This window comes from Patagioenas fasciata, chromosome 17 (genome assembly GCF_037038585.1).
Source record: "Patagioenas fasciata isolate bPatFas1 chromosome 17, bPatFas1.hap1, whole genome shotgun sequence".
Lineage (NCBI taxonomy): Eukaryota > Metazoa > Chordata > Aves > Columbiformes > Columbidae > Patagioenas > Patagioenas fasciata.
Window position 1 is genome coordinate 9,262,382 of NC_092536.1, and position 24,481 is coordinate 9,286,862.

Genomic DNA, 24,481 nt, shown 5'->3' on the forward strand with positions numbered 1-24,481 from the left:
TGCACCATACTTCTGTCACTCTTGCAAAGTGACTTGCATTTTGACTATCGCGGTCAGCCAAACCTTTCCAGAGGTACTCCAAGTGACATTTATTTTTTTTCTTCAAGTCCCTGATTATAATTTGATCTATTAAGATCTCTCTGGTGTCACTGCTTACTGATCGCAAATTCTCGGTGTTCTGAGGACTCTAACAAAGTCCTTCCTTCATTTCCTAAGTCCTTGTGCTGCGGTAAAAGCACATCCGCTGACGAGTAACAGCCTGCTGCCTCTGCCTGCCTCCTCCTCTGCCTGCTCAGGCCAGGGACATCGATGTCCTGGAGCGGAGAGTGTGCAACTGCTGCTGAAAAAGACATTACTACTCACTGGGTTTTCTCCTTCTGCACCAAATCATTGCACTGGAGAACCAGGAGCTACTCATAAACAACTTTAGAAGACATTTTACCAGACTTGTTGTTTATGAGTCAGTGTACTTGTCTAGAGGAAGCAGAAAGGCAAGGAGAGAAGCAGCGAGTACCCTGCTACAATACGGTCACCTCTACCACATTTCTATGAGAACTGAAGAAATCTTCCAGTTTCTGAACAATAAGAGATCATAAAGAGCTCCAGCTGTAAAGAAACCTGCAATCATTTCTCAAATGCATGACAACCACGATCCTCACACCTTGCTGAAGAAGGATAAACCAAAAAAGACTCCTAAGGAAAATTCCTTAGGAACTGTGGCATTTGACTCCAGCCACACAAGATGTTAGTCAAGCAGAGATGGATCCCAGCGATGTGCCCAGAACAGACCCCAAGCCTTTAGGGTGGCTTCTCCCAAGTGGACTGTGTCCACCTCTTGCCTGCTGTAATGATACAGCTAGGCTGTACTGCAGCTACATGGAGGAAAAGGAAGATTTCCCTTTAGGAACAGGGTACGAAAGCAAAGAAAATCTGTCAGTGAATCCTCTTTCCAGTCTTCAGCCCGTGAATACAGCTTCTTACCTTTCTATATCCTGCGAGAGCTGCCACTGTACAGTTCTACCAGAGAAAAACAATCACATAACTGCATCAAACCTGCCAGAATCCTCTATGTCTACCCATGTTATAACCCTAAATGAATGATAATAGTCAAGCAGACTTTGCATCAGCGTTTAACAAGGCAGAGGATGACATAAACCAAAAGATCAACGGTTTTTTACGTGTTTGGCAAAGTTAGGTGCCTCGATTTTAACAAGTCAGCTAAAGAGGGCTGACTTCTGGGAGGGATGCGTCAGGTTATATTGAGGAATCCCTGATTACGTAGCCATTAGCTCAGGTCATTTTTTGCCAAAAATCCAGGCTGCTGGACATTTGAGAAACTTTTAAAAAGCCAACGTGCTTCCCCACTCATGCTCCAGGAACTGCAGCGGTGCTGGTGCCAGCCCAAGTCAGTCTGATGTGATTTTCCATCGTCCCATTGAACCTGGGCACTGATCTGTGGATCGGACGTATGTGGAAACTGTAATTATTCAAATAAATTTCAACCACGTGCCTCTCCTCTGAAGATCGTATTAAAGAGCCACATACCTCTTCGCTGTCTTTTATCCCGAGGAATGTTTCCTATGGAAAATCCCAGCCTGTGCCCAATTATATGGATCCCATACTGAAACCAAAGTTGTTATCACCACAGAATATGATATTTAACAGACTACTTCCTTTAACTCTTTAACCTCAACAACTGATTCACACCAGGATCTAATAATCCTGTTCTGTGGAAATCTCAATAACCAAAACACTAGGTCAGTTTGTAAAGGACTTTCCCAGTACAAGAAGGGAGATGTGGGTAACAGGCCAGCATCACAGAATAGGCAAAGAGAGCAGAAACGTTTATGCTGCTCTAGTAGGAGGAGGGGAAGGGGAGACAAGAATAAAGAAGAGGATACGATAGTGTGAGAGGAGAACAAAATCGCCCCAAAGAAGCAAAACCAGGAGAAAAATGGGAGGGACACTGAGGTCTGAATACTAAATGAGGAAAGAAACTTCTAACAGGGAAAGTAGTGCAAACCTCACCACTCCCAAGGGGACGTGTTAAAAGAGCAGAATGAAACCAAACCACACTTCCTTCTGTTGAACAGCATTACTCAGTCAAACGCAGAAGGGACTCTGCCCAGGGACATACGCAGACGTGACCCCCAGCTGATGGTGGCTCAGGTTCAGCTGAGCTTTGAATGGCTCCACCAGCAAATGATCCCTCTCCTGGCCCTCCTTGAAGAGCTGCCAAACAAGGAGCCACAACTGTCACCATGAGGGTCACCTGGGAGAAACACGGGGGGACGGGGAGACAGAGAACACCGTATCTCAGCCAGCCGGCAGATAAAACAGCCCCAATCGGCAAGTACTAGAGGCCTCTTGAGAACTTCCACCCTGGATTTGAGTGCAATCACAAATGCTAATCAACACACACGCAGGAGCCCAGCATGTCACTCCTCACGTCCCCAAAGCTTCAGGAAAACCCCCTTTCCTCTCCTTCTATCAGAGAGGGACAGGAAGATTCCCTCATCCCCTATATGCCTGTCCTCCTCCATCCCTGGCTCTAAACATCCCTGCAAGAAGTTTCACTCCCTGCCAACTTCTCCATTGTCTCAGATGCATTGTTTGCAAATGTTCCCTAAAAATGCTATGTAAAGTATTCTTTGTTCCTGTTTCAGGTCTTTCCACATCCCTGTGTAGCACCTGGGGTTTATCTTGTTACCTGTCAGATAGTGATAAACCTACTGCACGGAACCCCTGACTTACCATCCAAGCTAAATACGATCTCTCTTGGAGCTGCCGTTACTTTTCAAACCTTGCCCTCCACCGCTGCACTTGCAGTTGTAACAAATTACTTATTTTATTTGGGCCTGAAATGTGTAACTTTTCAAAAAATAAAAAAGCAAAAAAAACATCAACAAAAGCCCCAAAACATACATAAAATGTCAAGTGCGGCCTTCCTGGCACTAGTTTTACTGCTGCTTTGTGGACTCCAGTAGTCCCGCTCTTGTGTATTTTCTACAGTGGCATTTGCATATATTTTACATAAGAGATGCTGTATTTTATGATACTTGGTAATTTTAGTAATAATCACCCAACAGGACCAGTGATGAAAAGCATCCTTCTCCAAAACAAGCCACAAACGAAACTGATAAGGTCTGAGTTAGTTGCTTGAATGTAAGTCCAAAGTGAGGTCTAAAGTGCTCCAAGCTATCGCCTGAGCCCCTGCTGTCACTTTAGAAAGGCACGCACCTCCCTCAGGTCCTATCCTATCTCCGCCAGCCCCACCAGGATGTCTCACATAGCACTAGATGTCTGTTTATAGCTCCCATATCAAGCCCCAGGCGCCGTGAGCAGGAAGGGACAAAACCTGCACTCAGACACACGCTGCAGCACTCTTAATGCTTTTGCCTAACAGCAGCGATCAACCTGAACACGTAATTTTCACAGAAGCCATCTTGTTGCATTTGGCTTTTCTCTGAACTCTTCTAAGCACTTAGTGGCTCATCGGCTCTTTTCATAACCTCATGGCTGTGCATTTACCCAACAGCTTGGTCCTAACTTCGCAACTGCATCACGGCACGGAGCTGCAGCGCAGCCTGCCCACCTTGTCCCCCCGCGCTACTGCAGATCTCCAGCAATAGCAGGCATGAGGCGGCCAGGTTTTGTCTGATTTGCTCCTTACAGAACTCAGGTTGAGGAGTTAAAGAGATCACATCTTTATTCACTCACATTTACCAAATACGTCCTGAAGCGCTTCTAAATACTCTCTGCTGATCCTCTGTGGGTTGCTCACTGCGGCCAGGATGAGGAATGAGGTAGAGCAGAAGTTTCAGCTGGACATTGGGGTGTTTCCTGCATGCCAGGGAAGCAAGGACGCTCCACTGTTGGTCTTTAGGATGGAGAAATAGCTGTCAGGAATGGCAAAAGCATAGCTGATCCTGCCTTTGGGCAGAGGCATGGATTAGATGACCTCGAAGTGCCTCCTGAGGATATTTTCCATAATTGAGAGTTGTATTTGCCATCTGTCCACTCTGATCTACAGAGATTTACTTCAGAAAAAAAAAAAAAAAAAGAAGTGCAATAGAACCAATAACTATTCCTGACACAGACACAACTTTTGTGAGGGGAGAATCTTCTACTTCTATAGAGGAAACTGAAGCCTTCAGAGGTTAAACCACCTTCCTTGTATCTGTGCAGATCCTCTTGCCCTCCCAAGGCAGAATGCTGTTGGTTCCTTACCCCTAACAGACCAAACCTCAATACTCAGCTACATGAGCACCTCATTAAATACACAGCCTTCCCTGCCTTTTTAAAATGAGAAGACAGGCAAAGAACTGGCGCTGTTGTGCGTGAGTTGCTTTGCTAAGGCTTGCGATGTTTTGCACTGATGCAAAACCTGAAGGTGATCCATGAGGAAACTGAGTTTTCCAGTCCGAAACACCAGAATGCGATGAAAGAGGTTAACTCTCCATTGACTTGTGAGAATCCTCCCTGATTCCTTAACACACAGCTCAAGATCTCTTGGTTCTTAGTTTAGAGTCCAACAGAAAGGAAAGCTTTAATAGTCCATCTCTGTTTTCAGAGGAAAAGCACACAATGAAGGACACAGAGGTATTTCACCATCCAGATCAGATGGAGAGAATGAACAAGAAGAGCTGAAATCTGTTGCAGCTGAAGACAAGGACAAACTTTGCAGGACACCAAGAGAGATGCAGATACCAGCCTTAGGATGGAAAACACCTCACTCACAGCTGCGCAGAACTCGGCGAGAGCTCAACCACACCGTGCCTTGCCCCGTCTCACGTGTAAAAACGTGGGTGGAAATGTCAAACCAAAGCGAAGAGCTGAAGCATAGTGAAAATAAGTGTTTTGGTGGAAAATCTGCGAAGCCTTAAACATCCTGTATAGACGAGAAATCATACAGCCATCAGTCACCCCGGCTGAAAGGAAGTGGCACAGGGGGTGGTTTTCCCTCCACACCAGACGAAAAGCCACCAGGCTCCAGCCCAAAGGGGACGTCCTCGGCCAGCCAGCCCTGACCCTCCAGAGAAACGCAACTGAAAGGAAGAGTGAAGCTTCAGAACAGTCCCTCCCAGTCTCCTCCTGGACTGAGCTCTTCCCAGTAGCCCTTAAGAGGGCTGAGCGACACGGCTCTACACAAAATCCGTTATTGAAGATTAAACAAAAAATATGAACAGCTTTCAAAGGTTGATTACATCCAAATGCAATAGTGCCAGCAGCCTTTATGGAAACATCCTATTAAAATATCCTCAAAAATAGAAATGCAAACATAGCAGACCTGGCAGAAGGCTTTTCAGCTCAGATCTCCTGTGCTTTTTGCACCGACAGAAGGACAGAGGCTAAAAACATCATTACAGGCCTGACATCTCCTGACCTGGCACAGGATGATGCTGATGCTATTTCTTATGTATAAAAATATATATGGAAAGGGATACAGATTGTGTACATATGTAAATTACAAACTTACCAGATGAACAGCACCGAAAAGGAGACCTGCTTGCCTTTTTTCTTTTTTCGCACCCTGGACCAGGTCACTTTTATTTTATATACACACATACATGTTTGCAGTTTGTACCCACGTGTTTTCCCTACAAACTCAGAGGCTCATAGCTTTCCTGGTTAATTCAGAATTTAATCCATTTAGCACATTAGACAAGATTTCATTTTCATAGTATTTTTATGATATGTGATTACATTTATATTGACTTTTTTATTGACATTCGAAATAAGGTATTTCTTCCACAGATCTAATCCAATTGAAATATTTCTCACACCTCCGCTGCTCATTTTACCCAGTCTTTTCGTGTACTTCACTTGCGCACTGTGCTCTGGGGGCTGTCCCTCTCACAGCAGGAGCTGGCCACACTTGCTTTCGCCCTCTTAGTTTCTCTCTTACAGAAGCCTGAATTTATCAATTACTACAGTTCTTGAGTTACACAGGTCTGAGACTTACGAGCCTGATAAGAAACCTGGAAACAAACACATCCAAAGACTGAGTTATCTTGTAGCTGACCATCTGCTTCAGAAAATAATTTTAAGTAGTTATGGCAATACTATTAACTGCTATTTACTAAGTGACTCATGTTCTCTTTAAGTTAACCCTTCCCATCTCCTCTGTGGGCCCTCTGCCCAAGGCAGTTTTGAAGAGGGTGCTCGACCACTTTTACTACTTTGAAGCTACAGCAAAGCCTGGAATGCCTCTGTGCTCAAAACTTAGCCTAAGCTCGTGCCGCACCACAACATAAAAGAGCATTAAAACAACTGCGGTGACGCTTAGACCACGCAAATGATCACGCAGAAAATACTCCACCCAGGAGCATCCCCTGTGAGGGCACCACCCGGCAGCACACCCGCAGCGGTGATGGTAACACGCCTGCAGCCTAATGCACTGTCCAGGATGGGCTGTCTGCACCTCCTGGGGGGCAGGTCACCCCGACCAAGCCCCGGAGTCCCGTCCGCCAGGGCTGAAAGGCCTCTCACGCATCCTCCAACAGCTCTGGGGACAAGTGGCACCTTTCAGCCTGTTCCCCTTTCCTTCATCTGCCCTCTCCCCCCAGCACAGAGGCACTGGGTCCCTCTGTGACTGGCAGCTCCACTAACAGAGTCGCTGGGTACCACGGCTCAGAGGGCTCCCCAAGCACAGCAGAAGAGACACCACCAAAAATCTGTTTTAGTCGCTTGGCACAGGTGAGGCAGGGTCAGGGCTTTTGGGGGCAAGGAATGGGATAAGATTGCGCATGGGTTCAATGCCATCAATTCAGTCCCTGCCCTTTTCCCTTAGTGTGATGGCAAAGTGCATGGAAGTCGCTGTAGGGAAGTTCGTCTCATTTGTTAAACACTACAGAGAAGTTTACAGGATGCATGGTGTTCCTATGGAATCACTATTTTACGATAAAGCAGAAGCACAAATAGCAGCTGAAGGGCTAGATGGCTGGCTGAGTGCAGGGGGACAAAGTCCAGCGCTTGATGTTTGAAGGAAGATCCGTGGAGCAAACACCTCAGCGTGTGGGGGTGTGCTGGGGAACTGACAGCTGGGAACCAGCACGCTGTGAAGAGCACCGGCTCCAGGGTGACAAACCCCATCCAAACCGGGACAGGCGAAAGTGGTGGCAAAGAAAAATCTCCCCCGTCTTGGGGCAGGGGATAAGGCGGTACCGAAAGGGCAGCAAGCAAACACTTTTAAAACTCGCGGGAGACAGGGCAGAGGGACCCGGGCTGCCGCGGACACGGCGAAGGACGCGAGGTTAGTTGAGCCGCCCACAGCGGCTCCCCGGACCGGTGACCGCCGGGCTCGGGATGCACCAGCGAGGCGCTGGGGCCGCCCGCACCGCCCAGGCGGGAGGAGGCAGCGGGGCGAGACCCGCAGCCCGCCCCGGCCGGGAGGTCCCGCTCCGCACCGAGAGCTGCACCCCGGCACCCGCCGCCCCGCACCGCGGAGCCCAGCCGCGGCGACGCCGGCATCACCCACCTGCCCTGGGGGCGCCGCTCCGCTCCGCTCCGCTCCGGCCGCGCCTCCGCCGCCGCGCCCGGGAGGCGTGTGGTGGTGCCGGTGCCGGCCCGCCCGGCGCGCCCCGCTCGCGCTCCGCTCCCGCCCCGCGGCGCCCTCCGCCGCAGCACGCGGCCAGCCCGCCGGCGGGAGCGGCTCCCCCTGGAGGGCGGCGCGGGCGGCGCGGGGCGGGAGCGGCGGCGGGGCCGGCCCGGCGGGGCGGTGCGGAGACCCCGGCCCCGGCGGGAAGGAGGCGGCGGAGCCCCCGCCGGAGCAGCTCCCTCAGGCCGAGCGAGCGGCGGCGGAGCCGGTGCCTGGAGCCGGGCAGCCCCGCGGCGTTACCTGCCGGCCGGCGGGAAGCGGGCAGCGGGGGGCTCCGCGCCAACAAGGGCAACCCGGACCAGCATCTCGCAAAGCGGCGGAAGGAGAGATCGCCACTTACTCCTACAAGTCCGGTATTGAGGGACCTGCAAGTGACAGAAACGGGCTTTACTGTGCCTGATCTGCATACAATGACAACGGGGAAGGAAAGGGGAGGAAAGCAGGGCTTTCTCCATGCATTGGTTTAAACATCTACTTCTTTGCAGGCTGGAAAACTCATGCAGCAAGTTTAATCCTACAGCTATACCAAGCGGCACAGTGCTGTGCAGCGATACCCTGAAAGGCTGCACAGGCACAGAGCAACTTATACTTTCTTCTGTGCTTAACGGTCGTTACTACCAACACAAGGAAACCTTGTGCGTTAGTACCTTGTGGAAGTGTCCAAGAGCTCTCAGTAAATATATTACATCTTTTACAAAAGTTTCACATTTCCCAACGAGTAGGTCTTTGTGGATCCCACCAGTGCTCACACACACATTTCCTCCCGCGGTGCTGTGCCCCTTGGGGCTGTGCCTGTCCCCAGCCGTTGCCCGTTCCTCCGCAGGAACAGACTTGGGGAACAGCCATGACTCATCTCGCAGCAATTTTGAAGCAGGGAGAGAACCCTGCAAGAATTTGAACCCACTGCTCTTTGTGGATATCCTTTAAGGTTTTTTTTTTAATTATTATTTCTATTTTTCAACTTTACATCCAAGCAAGTATTTTATCTACATATTCCTATTGGTTGGACATTACAAGCAGGAAAAAAACATGAGCATGACTCCACACTTCTCACCAACTCCATGGCAGACCCTGGCCTATGACAAACCCATTCATGACGATAGCCAGCCGAGGTCCCTCTGTGCAAGGGACTGCCACAGCCTGAATGCTTGTCCCATGCAACAGAAGTGGTTTTTTCAGGCTTCCCAAACCCAGAGATGTTTTGCTCACATTACATGTTCCAGAAGTGTGTGCGCATTACTTCGACTCACAGGCAACAGGCTTACCCAGCCTTCTCTGGCAGCAAGAGCACGAATGGCAGAACTGGCACCAGCCACTTCAGCACCAACCTCAAAACCTATCAGCATCTAAGCATTAAAAAATCAGCAATGGCAGCAGCATCTGGCACCTGTGCTGTTCTCCCCTTCACTCTTATCCTGGATGGGAAGCCAGGCTGGTACACCAGCTGCCTCGGCCATGAGCTGTGAATTACAGAGCCGAGTGGAGACTGGAGTGCTGCTCCAAACACGATGAGAGTCCCGTGGGAGAAAAGAACAAGACATTTTTTCCCAGGGAGTTACAGAAAAGGCTGGAGTAATCTGCCACACACTAATGCATCATGATTTTAAGGACCACATATATTGACTAGCCAAGTCAAGAGGAAAAACAAAGACGGGAGACTGAGAAATTTGGAAGCCTCATCAAAACATGCTGCAATATTGATAAATTTAGAAATGCTGGCTGCCCACATGAAGTTTGCCAGAACTTTTAGAAAAATGCTGATACTAGAATTGTGCACTATTGGTATAACGCTCTCACTTTTGCCCTGTACAAGAGCTGGTATTTTCCCACTCCTAGATGATACTCCACAAAACTTTATGCTGTGGAAGTGTATGTGAACCAGAGGAGCAAGCCTCATGCTGAAGAAATGAGCCGCCTGCCCAGATCTGCTGCTTTGCTCCCTTCCAGTGTAGTGGTTCTTGTATTGCAGAGGTTGCCTCTCATCTTCGTCCCAGCTCCTCAAAGACATCCCAGTGACTCTCCCACTGAAATCAATGAAAGCTGGGAATCAAAATACTTTCAAGGAGCAGGGTTGTAGTTTCTAAATATGATTTTGTTCCTGAGCACATTAAAAACAAAGTTGTTGCAGTCAGCTCCCTTTATTATGCTGTCAGGCGGGTTTCTTCCACCAGTCCCATTCTCAACATATCATCTTACGAGTTTCCTGAGACAGAGATGTTGACCAACAGAAATGCTTCATTGGATGTTTCTTTTCCCAGTTCTAATTCTTCTTTCACTTTTGCAGCTGATCGGTTTTAAGATTATTTGATGTAGACTATGTTGATTTTCTTTTAAATCAGCAAGTCACAGGAGATCCAAAGCAAATGTCTGAGTGCTTTAACAGGGCTGGCTGAAAATGGCAGTCTGACAAGCTTCTAATGTTTCTTAGAAATTACTTTTTGTCCATAAAAGCATTCTGATACCCCTAGCAAACCGCTGGTTCCTTCCCTTACAGGCCATTCTGCTTTGGATAGCCTATCAGGTCCCCATTGTCACCTACTGATTTGCTCTCTGCAGCTGGGAGTTTTGCGGTGTTTCAAGATGTTAAAAATTAGTATTAACACCTCCCAGAGAAACGGAGCCAGTTCCTCTGTTACGTTTGCATGCTCATTTCTCACTTCTGCAGAAGTAAATGTGTTTATAATGAGCAGCTGCTGGTTTATGTCCTATTGAGCAGTTGGATAGGATAGCTTTCATTACTACAGTAAGATCTGAATAGCTCTGTTGCCTTTCTTTTGAATTAAGAAATTAATTGGTTTTCTATGCTTTTCAAGTATCAGAACTGCACTGTTCTTCAACTCATATTTCTTCTTGTACATATTCAATGTGTATTGTCCTTACCTGTAAATATTTCCACTTATGCCCCCCCCTTACCGGGGCCAACAATGACAGTGAAGTGACAGTACAATACAATCAACATGTATATTTTGTCTTTGTTTTTATTATATAAAGGTGGGGAGGCAGTACAAGAGAGAGCTAACTTCCTTTCCTTTCTTAGTCACTCATGAAGGAAAAACCAGCATCACTACTACTGCTGTGGCCAGATAAGCTTTGAGAAGGGACTACATGAAACAGAGCAGCTTCCAGCAGCCGTGGGGACGGTTCTGCCACATGCCCGGAGCTGGCTGGGGCTCAGGCTGGGAGCTGACAAAGTCCAGTACTGCAAGGAAAGAAATTAAGTTTTCCAGTTCTCCTCTGTACAGCCAAGAAGGGCATTTTCATTCGTGAAAAGCAGAGCTGCAGTAACACGTTGGACATGATCTCCCAACTGAATAAGCCAAACTCCTGAATATTAGGCAGGTGAAAAGCAGTGATATGAGATTATTTGCACCTCTCAGACTTAGCAACTGAGCTGAAGTAGCAAGCTCTAGAGAGTCTGTACAGAATGAACCTTGAAATGCTTCCTTCAAGATGAGAGCAAAGTAAATAAAAACTTGACACCTCTGATGAAACTCACCCTTCTCTTTGCTGGTACCGCATGAATTACAGTCTGCCTGGGGCACCAGGGATGCCTCTGTAAACACAAACCAGACTCATTCATAGTGACTGTAATCAAAACCAGCCTGCCACCCTCATAAGTAGCAAGATAGCAGGAAAATCATACTTACGTATTGAGGCTTCCATGATCATCGGTTTGTCTAGAACAGAATCTGGAAGAATTAATGTTTTCTTATATAGAAACAATATTTCTTTCTCTAAGAAAGAAACTACTCTTTACTAGTTTTGGAACTCTTCTCTGTAATGACATTTTTTCTAACCAGAGTGAAATGTCTGACATAGGCAAAGTTACATTAAAGGAATGCATATTTTGCAAAGAAGCATCAAACTGAGTATTGCATTAGTACACGTATGCAGTGTTGTTAAACAGGACAAGTAAAATGATGGGTTCTGACTTGTGTGTAATCCCATTCCCACAAATACTGCCTGAATCTCCTCAAAGCAGGGAAAGGCACTTGTGTTAGACCAGGAGAAGGGATAGAGGCGGAGTTACTTGAGGTCTTTTGAAAACACTAGCAAATCCCTCAACATTAAAGACATATATAAATAAAAATCCATATGTGTGTATATATATATATATATATGTGCACAATTATTTCTCTCACATTGTTCAACATTAAATATTTATTAGCAATTTTTAAATCAACACTGAAAAAAAGCGCTAGATTTTGTGAAGAGTCTTTTAACAAAGTTACACATGCAAAATTTTTGCTAGAAATGCCCATCGCTAACACCTTAACGAAGAACATTTCTCTGTGTCAAATACCAAAGCCTTCTCACTAACTGTTCAATTCCAGCATAGAAATTCAACTTTTATCCAGGCTGGAGGAAAACAAGCTGAAGTCAAGGTAAGATTTGTGCTCACAAGGAAACACAACCCATACCCACACCGCTGTTTAAATCCTGCCATTTGCACTGACGGAGGAACAAAAGGATTTTCAGTAATTTCAAGTCGAGATTCAGACTGGTCTCTGCTAAAAGCGCTGCCCAAACAGACTGTGGCTTCAGTTCTCTAAATGCTATTCAGCATGACAAGCTAGGAGATGGAGTTCAATCTAAATTTAAGCATTCTTTGTCTACTATTAATAGCAGAAAAACTGGTAGTATGAATCATCATGTGGGAGCTGCTGAGCAACAGCTATTTATTTTCTATAACAGTAATATATAGAAGTTACCTTTATACAATAAATGAACTGTTGAGTTGCAAGGCCCAGAAGCAGTCAGATGATTCTTCTTCACTTACACTATTCTCATTTTATTCTAAGGAGCAATGAGAGGGCAACCCTTATTTAACTTGACAAAATCCACATTGTGTATAACCAGCCTCTGTCACAACACAAACTGGAGACAAAAAGTACGTACCCACCTTGCTCCCCACCACCCCCTGCTAAGGAATAACGTGTGCTGGAAATGTTGGTGCAAAATGATGGAACTTCATAGGTTTATAAAATGAACTTAGTGTTTCAGCACCCTGTTCCAGTGCCTGTGTAACATTTGTACCTCTGGCCAAGAGGAAGACTGCAGCATGTCTTCCCTTTACGTTTGTTCTCTGTTGGGATGATAGTCTGCCTGTATTATTGTTAGAACAGCCATTTTCAGGAAAGATTTTTTGGATGGACTGAACACCTAACAGCTCCTGAATTGCTAAGCTGCTGATGCTCAGCACCCCTCAGGATCACTCCCTCCAGGTTTGTGGTTTTCAAGAGGCAGCACTGGTTGTGTGTACTGCAGACGTGACTCCATTGCAGCTGATGGGCTCTGAATGTGGCCCCACAGAGACACACAGCGTTAACTCAACACGCTGGCATTTTGGTGCTCTGTGGGATATTTATTTTTGAAAAATATGATCCTGTCAACAGCGCAGTGAAGTTGTCTCCAGACTGTTATGTCTCCTTCTCAAGTTTCTTTCATTTTTAAGAGCTTAACTTTTGGGCTTCTGGCATGAGGAAAGAACCTAAAATGGTTTAAGAAAAGGAAGCATAAACAAGGGAGTGAGCCACACACAGCACTGGAGAGAAGCACAAATATTTCCTCACACTATTAGAATCAATGTAAATGTCTAGGAGTAAAAATACTGTGATAATGCACTACTGTGTTCAACCCTATTTTCATGATGGTATTAAGGAGGTTCCAAAGAACTGAAAAACCTGAGGGGCAAAGAACATGTAAGAAAAATCAACATAATATTTTTCAAACAGAGCATTTAATACACAGAAGTGTTGAGTTAAACCATGGTGATCCAGAGGGCAATGGCAAAGACTAGTAAAAGCCTTGCCTTGGATTAGGATTGATGGCATCAGTGCCTTATCTACTTTTATTTTTAAATCCATAGACAATTTTTTTCCTAAACAATGATGCATGGGAGATGTTTCAAAGCAACTTTACTAACATAAGTGAATCTAATAAAAACCACTTAATTAAACATAAATGATCATCTAATCTTGAGCTGCCAGGAAGAGAGACACTGATTAGTTCATTTCTCCATTCAAGGTGTTTTGCAGCATCAAGCAGTAATTATATGGAAGGTATTGAAGCTTTCCACAACACCATCACTACTTTTCAACCAATTCAAAGAAATCTGTACCTCACTCAGTCTTTAGTATTGAGGACAAAAAAGAAAAGATACCAGTTTAAGAAGCCAGGAGAACACAAATGCTGAAGCCAAGGAAAGGTAATGCTGGGAAAAACCAAAACCAACAACCAACTAGACAAATCACTAAGTGAGGGAGCTGAGAGAGGGTGAACAATGCAAAAGGCACAGAATTCAGAGCTATGGGTTTTTTAAGGTCTTAAGAGTGGCTACTGGCTATTAATAACTCCCCATCTGGAGAAGGGAGTTAACTTTTTATGATAAGTTAGCGTCTCTGTTTCAAAAGAATTTTGTGTGGGAAAAACTTACATCTTCCTGAGTCCCTCTTGTCTGTGCACTTTGTGGAATTACACACAGCTGTTGGCAACATACATGACATAAGCCAACTCTCTTCCATTGATCAAAGCGATTGTGAAACCTTTATGATAAGAATTACCTGAATGTTCTGTAATGCTAACGTAGTTCCTACACAGAATTTAACTGCAGAACAATCAGAACTCCAACATAAGGTTTTGTGATTTAATACAGTGGAGTATTATATTGCTGTTGCTTCTGAGGTTTTTATTTTACTGTTCCATATAGCTGCTGTTTTTCATTACAGTAAGACCTATATAAATATTTAACTTATTATATTCAACTGAAATCACACTTACGGAACTAGTTTCACGTTTTAAACAAAATTCTCTAGTGAGAGCTGGGAAGACAACCCATGAAAAAAGCTTTGGTTGGGGGATATGATTTCAGTGGATATGGGAAAGCAAAGTTGCAGCCGTACAGACTGTGCAGGCACCACTGGTTTATCGTACCTTAGGCCTGGCCTGTGTCCCACTCGCTGCTCCTTTCTCAACCTCCAGGCTGCTAATTGCAGGCGTACAAGCCACTTCTACAATGCTGTCCTGCACTTGCTACAGAAAAGAAAAATATCTGTTTTCTGACATGAGTTTACTGCACTAAACTTAAAAAACAAGTATTAAAACTGAAGATCAATGCTTAAAACCAGTATATACAACCGTTTTGACAACTAAGAAGAGTTTCCTTAAACCACTCACATTCAGGGAGAATATTTCACCTTAAGAAAGGAGAAGTGAGACATTTTCTTGCAGAATAGTATTACTGAGACAAAGACACTTCTGGATTGCTGAAGAGTCAGAAAATAACACACAAAAATATAAAAAGAAATTATGTAAGAAATAGAATTGAAATGCCTATAATAGTGCATTTAAGAACAGCATTTGAAATTAATGGGAGCTCAAATCCAAACCTCTGGATGCAATTTATTCCAGAGCACCTGAAATTAAAGCTCTAAACCAGCATTTGAAAACAGTTACCATCCAGGATGATTGAGACCAAATCAGATTTAAGGTGTTCTAGTCTTTATTTCCACCTGGAAATCTTACTTTTAGGCATCCTAAAAATACTCTGAACTGTTCCCAATCCCTCCCCAGCCCAGTTCCTTTAGAGGAGAGGGAGCAAGCCAGTACACATTCACACATTGTCTTACTTGGGTTGGGTTAAGTAACACTTGCATAATTCTAACCCTGCAATGTATTACAGAAGTTGCTTAAAATGAACGTATTCTCTGCAGTTCTTTCTCTGTTACTCGTATTCAAGATTAGGGCAATGCAGGCTAAGCAGATGCCTTAAATATGTACCTCTTATCTAGGGTATTCACAATCTTATCATTTAAAACCCTTTGGGGCTAGATACCATCAAGTATCTGCTGGTAAGCCAGAAGAGACATGACTCCCAAAAAATGAGGTTATGTGCATGCAAATCATTCTCATGCACTTCTCATCCATAGCGTATAAACCTCCACAAACTACTACCTGTAACGTTTACTCCTGAAAAATCACAGTGCTAGAAATAGCATTCCTATATTCCCTTTTGTAGCAGCTTCACTCAAGAAAACATAAACACACATTTTGCTATTTGCAAGCTTTATTTCATGAATAATTAAGAAGAAAACATGGCAACATTGGCAAATGGAAGGCATACATACTAAATACTCATACAGATACATTATGGAGAAAGTAAATGCCCAGATCTTTAGTGGTCCTTGCAAACTAAAAGCATATTGGTCCTCCAAAAGGTTTAGCTTAAAATATGCTTGCTGACCTTCTAAGTTCCAATGATTAACAGCTTGTGCCTTTCAAAACAGAAACAAGGTGAAATACAATTTGAACACACTTCCAAGTTTTCCTTAAACCTGTATTTCTCAGTTCTAACCAGAAGAAAACAAAATGTTGTTTTTCCTCCATGCCTTTTAAACACATAGGCTAATACAGCACTAAGCATTCAAGACACAAGCACTCCTTGAAACATGTTCACTTTTATTAAGAACCTGCATATATCAATATATGTATACACACATGTATATATGCGTGTGTACATATACACATTTTTGTAAAATGTCTCTGTATATGTAACATGTCTATATATGTCAATGTGTGTGTAAACCTTTTCAAAGAGTTCTGGAAAAAAAGCAAAATGCTTGTTGTCTAGAACAAGAATTACTAACCCCATACACATATTGTTAGGTCAGTCTAACAGCTGTTCCGAGGGAGTATAGAACCAATACAAAGCAGAAAAGCCAGACAGATGAGAAGAGCTTTTAAGAATCACTGTTTTTTACATCATCTTTAAAGACCATGGAGAATTAGCTATGTAGGAGATATTAGTACTGGCTGCAGTGTCATCTCAAACAGGGTTAGTCCTTATCCAATATGCTGCTGAGACATCGACAACATTCTGTTCTTTCACAGAGTCCAAAATTCATCACTTTGTTCTGTCAGTTCTGCCTCACACCTGAACTGAAAGGACCCTCACCCAAGGGCTGGAGGGTACCAATTAATGCCCTTCTGACTTTGATCTGGAGACTTGTCCAATAGTAAAAGGGATCACTGATTCATTTCATACCCATCGAACAACTCCTGATCATTACTGACCTAAAGTGAACTTACAGTCTGGAGGCTAGCTAGTCTATGCTTTGTTTAGTAGTGTTATACTTTCTTTCCACTAGATAACATACAGAAATAACATTTCTGCCCCAAAAAAGCCTTCAGATATGCATAAAAGTGCTACTTAAAAATAGTAAAATCAATCTTACAATATACGTAAAACCAAAAGTTTCTAACAAACTGAAATGTTATAAGCCACGGGGATGAATTACTTGAGCACATTACATGGGCTTGTATCCTCTTTAGTGAACTGATTCCCAAGTAATCATCCTAATTGAGCACAAGCAATAATTGGAAACCAGTAAAAGTATCCAGAGAAATTTCAACAATGGAACAAAAGAAAAGCCCAAAAATCAACTGCTCCATTATTGCAAATGCAGTGTGCTGTCAAAACTGGTCAGTTCACAAACTGTGGAACCAGCACTGCCAACGGCTCCTCTGCAGCAGGAACGTCCACTGGCTTTCCGAACTACCATATAAATACACTAGTTACATGCCACTAAAATAAGACATACATCACTAGAATGAAAATGCACGTAATACGTTGTTATGCTGGGGCACAGTAAGTTTAAAGCCTTGACTTGCCCAAACAACTTGTTCATATTCTAGAACTCTATGCAAAATACAAAAGCCTTAGAAAAGTGCAACAAACTAGCTTCATGACATTTTTCTTTCAGTTTCCATAAATACAATCTCATAAAAAATATTATTAAACAGAAGCATACTTCCCAGGGGAGAACAAACGCACCACATTTCAGCTTTGAGTAAGTGATTTTGGCTAAACTGAAACCCCCTGAAAATAGGGGATTAAAATGAAACCAGCTAAATCACATCAGGCTGCCAACCTTTGCCAAAAGCTGACCCTATTGCTTTGCATCCACAAGTCCTGCTGGAACTGATGGGAACTTTATGTGCAACTCTGTGGCAGACAGGGGCCTATGGGTAAGGAATACTGCAAGTAAAAGATAAATGTCCGTTGGAAGGAAGTCATCTGGTATTCACAGGTTTTACTGAAGTTTCAGTGTGAGGAAATAATCGTATTAGCGCAGAATGAATTCATTTATGGGGGTTAGGATAGCAGCCTTGTCAAACTCAGTTCAAGGGCTCTTGAATCCCCAAAAGTGGTAAGCACAAATACATATGGAAAAAAAGACACTTTAACAGAAGTCAGAACTGTACAAACTTTGTGTTTTTTTAAAGTTATTTAGAATTAATTATCAAAAGCATACTTGCTACATATTCCAGATGCTTAACCTCTTGGCTTTGACAACCAGAAAGCATATTACAACTACTACTGAAACCATAGGGAATACAAGAGAAAAAACTCAGAGGAATGAAGGACTGGGAATGCTCAGCAAGCCAGACAGTAATTTAAAACCCATCCAACCACTGTCCTTTGAAAGCAGAAATACTACTAGAGATATCTTTCTAACTAGGGACAATTAAATATATTAAGAGATGTCTACAAGCCCTTAACTCATTTAAGGAGTTGATAATTTGGGGGCAAGCACACCTGATGGATACCATGAGGTGATGCAGCTGTATGGGAGGGCAAAGCGGCTCTAACACATGTACCAACCAGCACACACGACGTTGGTAAAGCCCAGAGCCAGGTCCAGCACCCGTGGATAACAGCTACACTTTAATACCACTTTTCACCAAATCATTTCTCAAACTGGTTACTGAGTATTCATACAGTAATGCTAGCTTAAAGAAAGAAGTTGCGGAAATAGAGCTTGGCGGAACGTGAAAATAAACCAGAAATATTTAACAAGTTAAGGGAAGGATCACAGACAAACTATACAGTTAAATGAGTCTGTACATGAACACCACTATTTAAAGATCCTCTTTCTTAGACGACCTCAGCAAGAGTATTACAACAGGCAAAAAATAGTGTCAAGGTGTTCAACTGGATTCCTTCCCAGAAGAATTCTGCCCCTTAATAGCTCACTCTCGATGCAGTTAAGCTGGGATTGTATTAGTTGCAAGAGGCAAATAAGAAGTAAAGTCTTGAGTTGAATAGAGTTTTAAAGGCTTAACTCCAGCCTATGCATAGCTTGATGCCAGCCCTCCAAAGAGGGCAGCTTTGGAAGATATTGTCACATTGCAACTGAAAAACAGACAGCGTTCCCAAACCAGTCCCAAGCAGAACACAGAAAGTAAGAAAAACACCCCCCAAGTTCTTCGTATCTTCAGCTTCCTAAATAATCTTGTTTAAAACTAAGCTATAATAACATTTGTACCCTGGACCAAAACTGTACAGAAATAGAGATAATTGAGTAATTTTTGTCGATGCAAAAGATGCAGAATCCAAATGTCTGAAGTGTTGAATGCAGGAAGTGAAAAAACTGATGAAAATTAAACATTGAGATCATTAACAGAAATGAGATGCTAATGAGAATTTTTAATCATGGCTACAACATTCTTAAGGCAGATCCTCAGCAGTTTCAAGCACTGTACTGTGAGCATCATTAGAGCAAGGGGCAAAATTACCTCTCCTCACGCATGGAAAACCAGAGTAGGACTGCTGCCAGCGGTATTAATATGAGTTAACACCAGCGCGTCAAAGCCAAGTTCATTTAGTTCTGGCAAATTAAAGGGACCCTAAAGCATGATTATATAGACTTGACAGAAACACATAATCAGTGGAAATATTTTACAATATTGCAGACAAAAATAAATCAGAAATGCTACATTTAACTTGAGGAATATATTTCATGCAAAAGAGAAAAAAAACCTTTTAAATCAGAATATGCTGTAATTAAATACTATATTCTGGATAACCTATCCACAAACACAAACTTAAAAGGAAAAATTTCACTCACAATTTTTCAGAGGTGTGAGAATGAGAGATTTCTGTGAGGGCCACTGCCATTCACACCAGAGATCCTAAATTAGTGTTTCTATTTAAATATACAAGACAACCAAATCAAACAGGATCAATTAAAACCAGCTGTAAACCAAATCAAGAGTGATCCATTCTGAAGTCCCCTCGGTTCTGTTACTGTTAGATACTCTGTATCAAAACTTCTCCCACAGAGTTTTCTTGACTAACTAAAAATGGAACTCTCCCTCCCATCCCTTCTTTTTGTGGTAAAGAAAACCCCAGTTCATTCAGTTCATTGCTGATGATCTTGCATCAGGATGACAACTAGACAAACCAAATACACCTCTGGTTCTAAAGGGACCTCTCTGATCCATGAAGCGTTCTGGGAAAGAAGCCCCAGCAGATGATACAGCTCTATCTGCAGCAATATGTTCAACAGGTCCACTTGGCTGCCCACCCCACCCCTACAGCACAGGCATTTGCAAGGCACATATTAAAATGCAATAATATAAATTGATGATAAAATATTTGTCCTTTCTGTACTACATTCAGAAATATTGTCTAGATTAAAAAGGAAAGTAAATCAGCATAAGCTTGCACTTCATATGTACAAAAACCAGGCTGTTTCAGGATGAACTATGAGTAGGAACCAAACAGAACAGTATCATCCACGTCTGGAAGGGCTACGACTATTCTTCCTCTTGAAAAATGTAATGCTATTTGAAACTTCAGACAAAACCCATGTTGTAGAGTGCAGCAGGGCATTATGTTTGGTTTAGCTCTTCCATTGCTTCATTTCTGCCACTCGGACAGCTGTGCAGCATCTTACATGTAAATGCTCAGATATATCATTATACAAAAAACTTCTTCATGGAGCCTGATATTCCTTTATTGCTAATGAGACTATTCTTACTGAAACTTATTTGAAGAAATGAAGTAAAGAACATTTTTTTAAGAAATATGCAGGAGAGAAAATTGTATTTCAGGCTTTTATTAAAATCTGTTAATGAAGATTTTTCACTTGAAGCCTCTCTTGTGACAACTGTCTTTAGATTATGTTGGCTCTTTAAATGCACCAATTAAGAGGAAGTATCTATCTACTTTTAGGGTTCTAAACTGTGAGAATGTACAAGACACCACTGCTCTGAAAACTTCTCCAAAGGCCCTCCGCATGTATTAAGAAACAATTTTGCAAACTTTTGTAATTCTCCCAGGCACATATCAATGGAAGTGTATATTTTTAGACAATGCTAGCTGCTAGAGACATGCTGAATTATTACTCTTCACATGGGTTATGTTCTTCAGATGACAGGTTTTTGCATTTGACAATCACGTTGAGTTAAATCTGTGCTTTTATACAGTGACAAAGTTTCAGAGATGCCAAGCATAGTTGCATTCACCGGGTTAACATCTATGACATTCAAACTGTCCTTAACAGTCATAAGAGCATCATAGGAATGGCAGATTAATTTTCTTTATAACAGGGTTACTGTGTTGAAAGAGCATGTGCTTATAAATAGCAGTTGCTATAGAACTCACTTCTAAAGTAGGTTTCTGCTTAATATTAATGAGAGACGTTCAACTGTGGCTTAACTGCTGCTAAGTATTCGGAAAAATAAGAGGCAGAAGCAATGATAGAATGAAGTCTTCCCTTGATTTGACAAAGAAGATTAGAACAAACAGCTTATGACAAATGGATATATGAAATTGTTCTGAGCCATTAACATTCTGCACGAGGCCCTGAAGTGCCAGGATGTATCGATTCAATGATCGCTAAGGCACTTACTTGAACTGTTTTGCCAGAGAACCGTTACATGAATTCAGGTACATTTTAGGAAAATAGAAGTTGAGCAGACTAAAGTTTCTCAATTCCTTGTGACAGTGAGTCACTTCCACGCAATACTCAAGACTACGGGGTGTATACACATGACATCAGTTCCTCCATAGCTCTTGTTAGAGAACGCCTCACCTTCTGTCAGTCAGATGAGGATGTGCAAGATCAACGAAAAAAGCACAGAAAACATGGCAAAGCTGGATTTTCAGACAAACCACTTAATTACTACATCTCACTGAACATATCTTCTCTGCAGAGCAAATGCTATCCCAGTTCCAAAATTCTACCACAGAAATCCATGATGTTTGCTCGTATTGCTGTAGAGTAAAGCCTGGGGTAGCTGTGCGTGCTATACAGGCAAGGGAGGAAGAGGAGGAAGAACAAGCTGTACAAGGGTTGATTATTGATTCATTTCTGTTATAATGGAAGCACAAGGAGTTTGGACAGATTCCTTGAAGTATAGCGTACCCTGAAAACCAGGAGCTGTATGTTCTAGTCTTTACAATCCATAAGATAAAGTTGGAAGCCACATCACTGTGACAGAGGTAGGCTTATAACGAAGCTTTAGAATGACGAGTTCTTCTGTGCCAAAGTTTTCGAGGTATCAAGAGCACTTTTTTCACTCAATTTGTCATTATGGAACAAAAGCTTGTTTTCCTAGAATATTGTGCATATTTTAAAGAAGGGAAAGGCAGTAACTAAATTACCATTAAGAACTCTGCTGTATCGGGGTCATATGCTGTGGGTAGAATATTCAGACTCTGTGGTATCAGAACGCTAGAGAAAGTTCAGTAATACGATGCCATGTTATCCTTTTCCTTCTCAAAGCTTAAGCTATACATTCAGTCTCTTACATGCTAGAGGATCCATTCATCTCACTCTCCTAGGAAAGAAAGCTTCAGGAAGTCTGGCCAGAAAGGCAGCACGTAAGTAGTCCAGGCTCTTTAGGCTACATAATTAACGTGAATAGCTTAATAACTTGGGTTATTCCAAGCACTGTAGTAACAAGTTCTTGCTTTTAAACAGTTGTTTCCAGGCTTAGTAGCTGAAGCAATCTGAGGCAATCCAGGATGGTGTCACTGAAGTTTGAGGGGACTCAAATGTTGCCAGTTTTCAGTGAAATGGGGATTAGCATTTCAGTAAGATTTCCATCTGGTAGCCCACGGATCTGTTGAATTATTAGGGTTTCAGGTTTCAAAGTATTTGTAAATGGCTGTAACATACAGCATGACATTCTGCCAGTCTGGACGCTCAGTTCGCACCATTTCATTGATGTCCTGTCACAGAAAACAGATTGGTCAAAATCAGGAATGATAACCTTGTGAGTAATGTGGTAGAGTTTCTAAAAATTCCTGGGAATAGTAAATCTGTAGAGCTTCCACAACTTAAAGTATTGATGAAGAATGCTCTGTTTTCTTCCATACATCTTTATATTACTTACAAAATGTAAACAGCTATGAAAAGCATATCTGTAGATAGGTATTTTGTTGACTTAAGATGGCAAAGCATAATGCTGTGCATACTTGCGTTGTCCCCCACTCAGTACAACTACCGTAGTAGTCAAGACTTGAGTGTTCACATTCCCCTACAACAGCCTTGCAAGTCAACGCCATCTACCCTGGTACTGAGTAACAGCATCAAGGTTCAGACAGCAACTGAAGCTCAAGTTAAAAATTCCTATCAGGGTGAGAGTCAGCATCAATAAATAACTGAATGTCATTTTACATTTCAGCAGACTACTGAACTTTAGATTATTTCTACATATTTTCGTGTAAAGAGGCAAGGAAGAGGCAAGTTTACTGCCAGTTTGAGTACATCCAGGAGACAAAGCAATCGGTTTGTGTCTAATTGAAAGGCTGGCTCTCATGTATTTCACGGTAACACTATGCCAGATTGGCTGTGAATAAGCAGGGTAAACAAAGCCTAATCTACCCTTTTCAGCACATGTACAAAAGAAAACATAGTGATGGAGTTTCTAATAGCTTTTGTTTACTGCAAGGGTCTATTTTGTAAGCTTTGGGTCCAGGAAACTCCAGAGCTCAAAAAACGAGAAAGTAATTTTTTAAATTCTCCACGTGAAAGTAGCCAAACACATTCTGATTCAGGAAACAAATAGCTTCCCCTTACCTTACCACTACTTTTTACATACACTAGTTTTCACACCCTTTTCACCCTCCGCCTATGAAATATAGACAAAGAAAAAAATCCACAAACACACACATCATACACACTGTGTATGCAGGTGTGTAAATAGATACTAAATCCTTAAGAGGATACAAATTGCATTTAGAAGGTTTAATTCCATTCAATTTGTCTTTTTAGAGTATCTGGAATAAAGAAAGGACAAGCAGCAAGCATTTAGATTAAAGCTGAATTATGTAAGAATTCCTGTAGTTATTTTCCCGAATCCAGTTCCTACATGAGCACTTGGTAAGAAACTTCATGTTTCAAATCACTGACAAAGTCAGGGTACTAAAGCCCAACTGCCATTGTCAGCAAATACAATGCTGGGACGGGGGGCAAAGGGGACCCTTTTCGAGGTCCCTTCCAATCCCTAACATTCTGTGGTTCTGTGAAATACTATACAATTGAAAACTAATTCTTTCAAATTAAAATTTGTATAAGAAAGCTTATTATAAACAAGAATTTAAAAAAAAACCTTTCAATTATTTACAATGATGACAAATTAAAAGTCTAAACTTAAGAGTTAAAATCTTGACTCTCATGTTACACTAAGCAAAAGAAAAAATTACATACCCTGATTTGTACCCCTAGAATTAAAAACAAACAACAAACAAATAATTCATAAGTAGGTCAGAGACAGGAAAGAATGAATAAATTCTTCAAGATTTTACCACATAACTACTTCTCTAGTTATTCTCAAATCGATTGCCTTTACTATTATTTCTTATGGTATTGAGAGGCAGTTTTGGTGAATCTTGGTTTTATGGCTGAAGAGTTTACCTGCTCTAGGCTATCACGCTGTTGCCTTTGCTGCAGCAGCTGGAGTACAGGTCTCTATCTCAGTCACTATTTAATGCAAAAAATATGCAAGCTTAAGTTGACAACAACAGTGGGTTTATTAAACACAGCACTGAGGTAAGGAGTATCATTTCTGCTTTTCAGTCAAGTATGA

The 24,481-nt window shown here is 42.5% G+C and overlaps 2 protein-coding genes across 5 annotated transcripts in view; both read right to left on the minus strand.

Moving 5' to 3' along the window:
- The window catches only part of ADORA2A (adenosine A2a receptor), a 29,887-nt gene extending 22,258 nt beyond the window's left edge, over positions 1 to 7,629 (minus strand). Inside the window, exon 1 of one of the 2 annotated variants that reach the window (XM_065851439.2) lies at positions 7,481 to 7,629. The gene's annotated coding sequence lies outside the window, so the exon portion shown is untranslated. Of the gene's footprint in view, positions 1 to 3,720; positions 4,956 to 7,480 lie in introns of those variants that run through there. The other variant, XM_071815866.1, reaches the window with a different exon arrangement.
- Positions 7,630 to 15,647: 8,018 nt separating this feature from the next.
- The window catches only part of SPECC1L (sperm antigen with calponin homology and coiled-coil domains 1 like), a 65,907-nt gene continuing 57,073 nt past the window's right edge, over positions 15,648 to 24,481 (minus strand). For all 3 annotated transcript variants that reach the window (XM_065851893.2, XM_071816161.1, XM_065851892.2), the window contains exon 16: positions 15,648 to 22,622. In XM_065851893.2, coding sequence (XP_065707965.1) covers positions 22,533 to 22,622 — 90 coding nt within the window. In that variant the 3' untranslated portion in view covers positions 15,648 to 22,532. The remainder of the gene's footprint in view (positions 22,623 to 24,481) is intronic.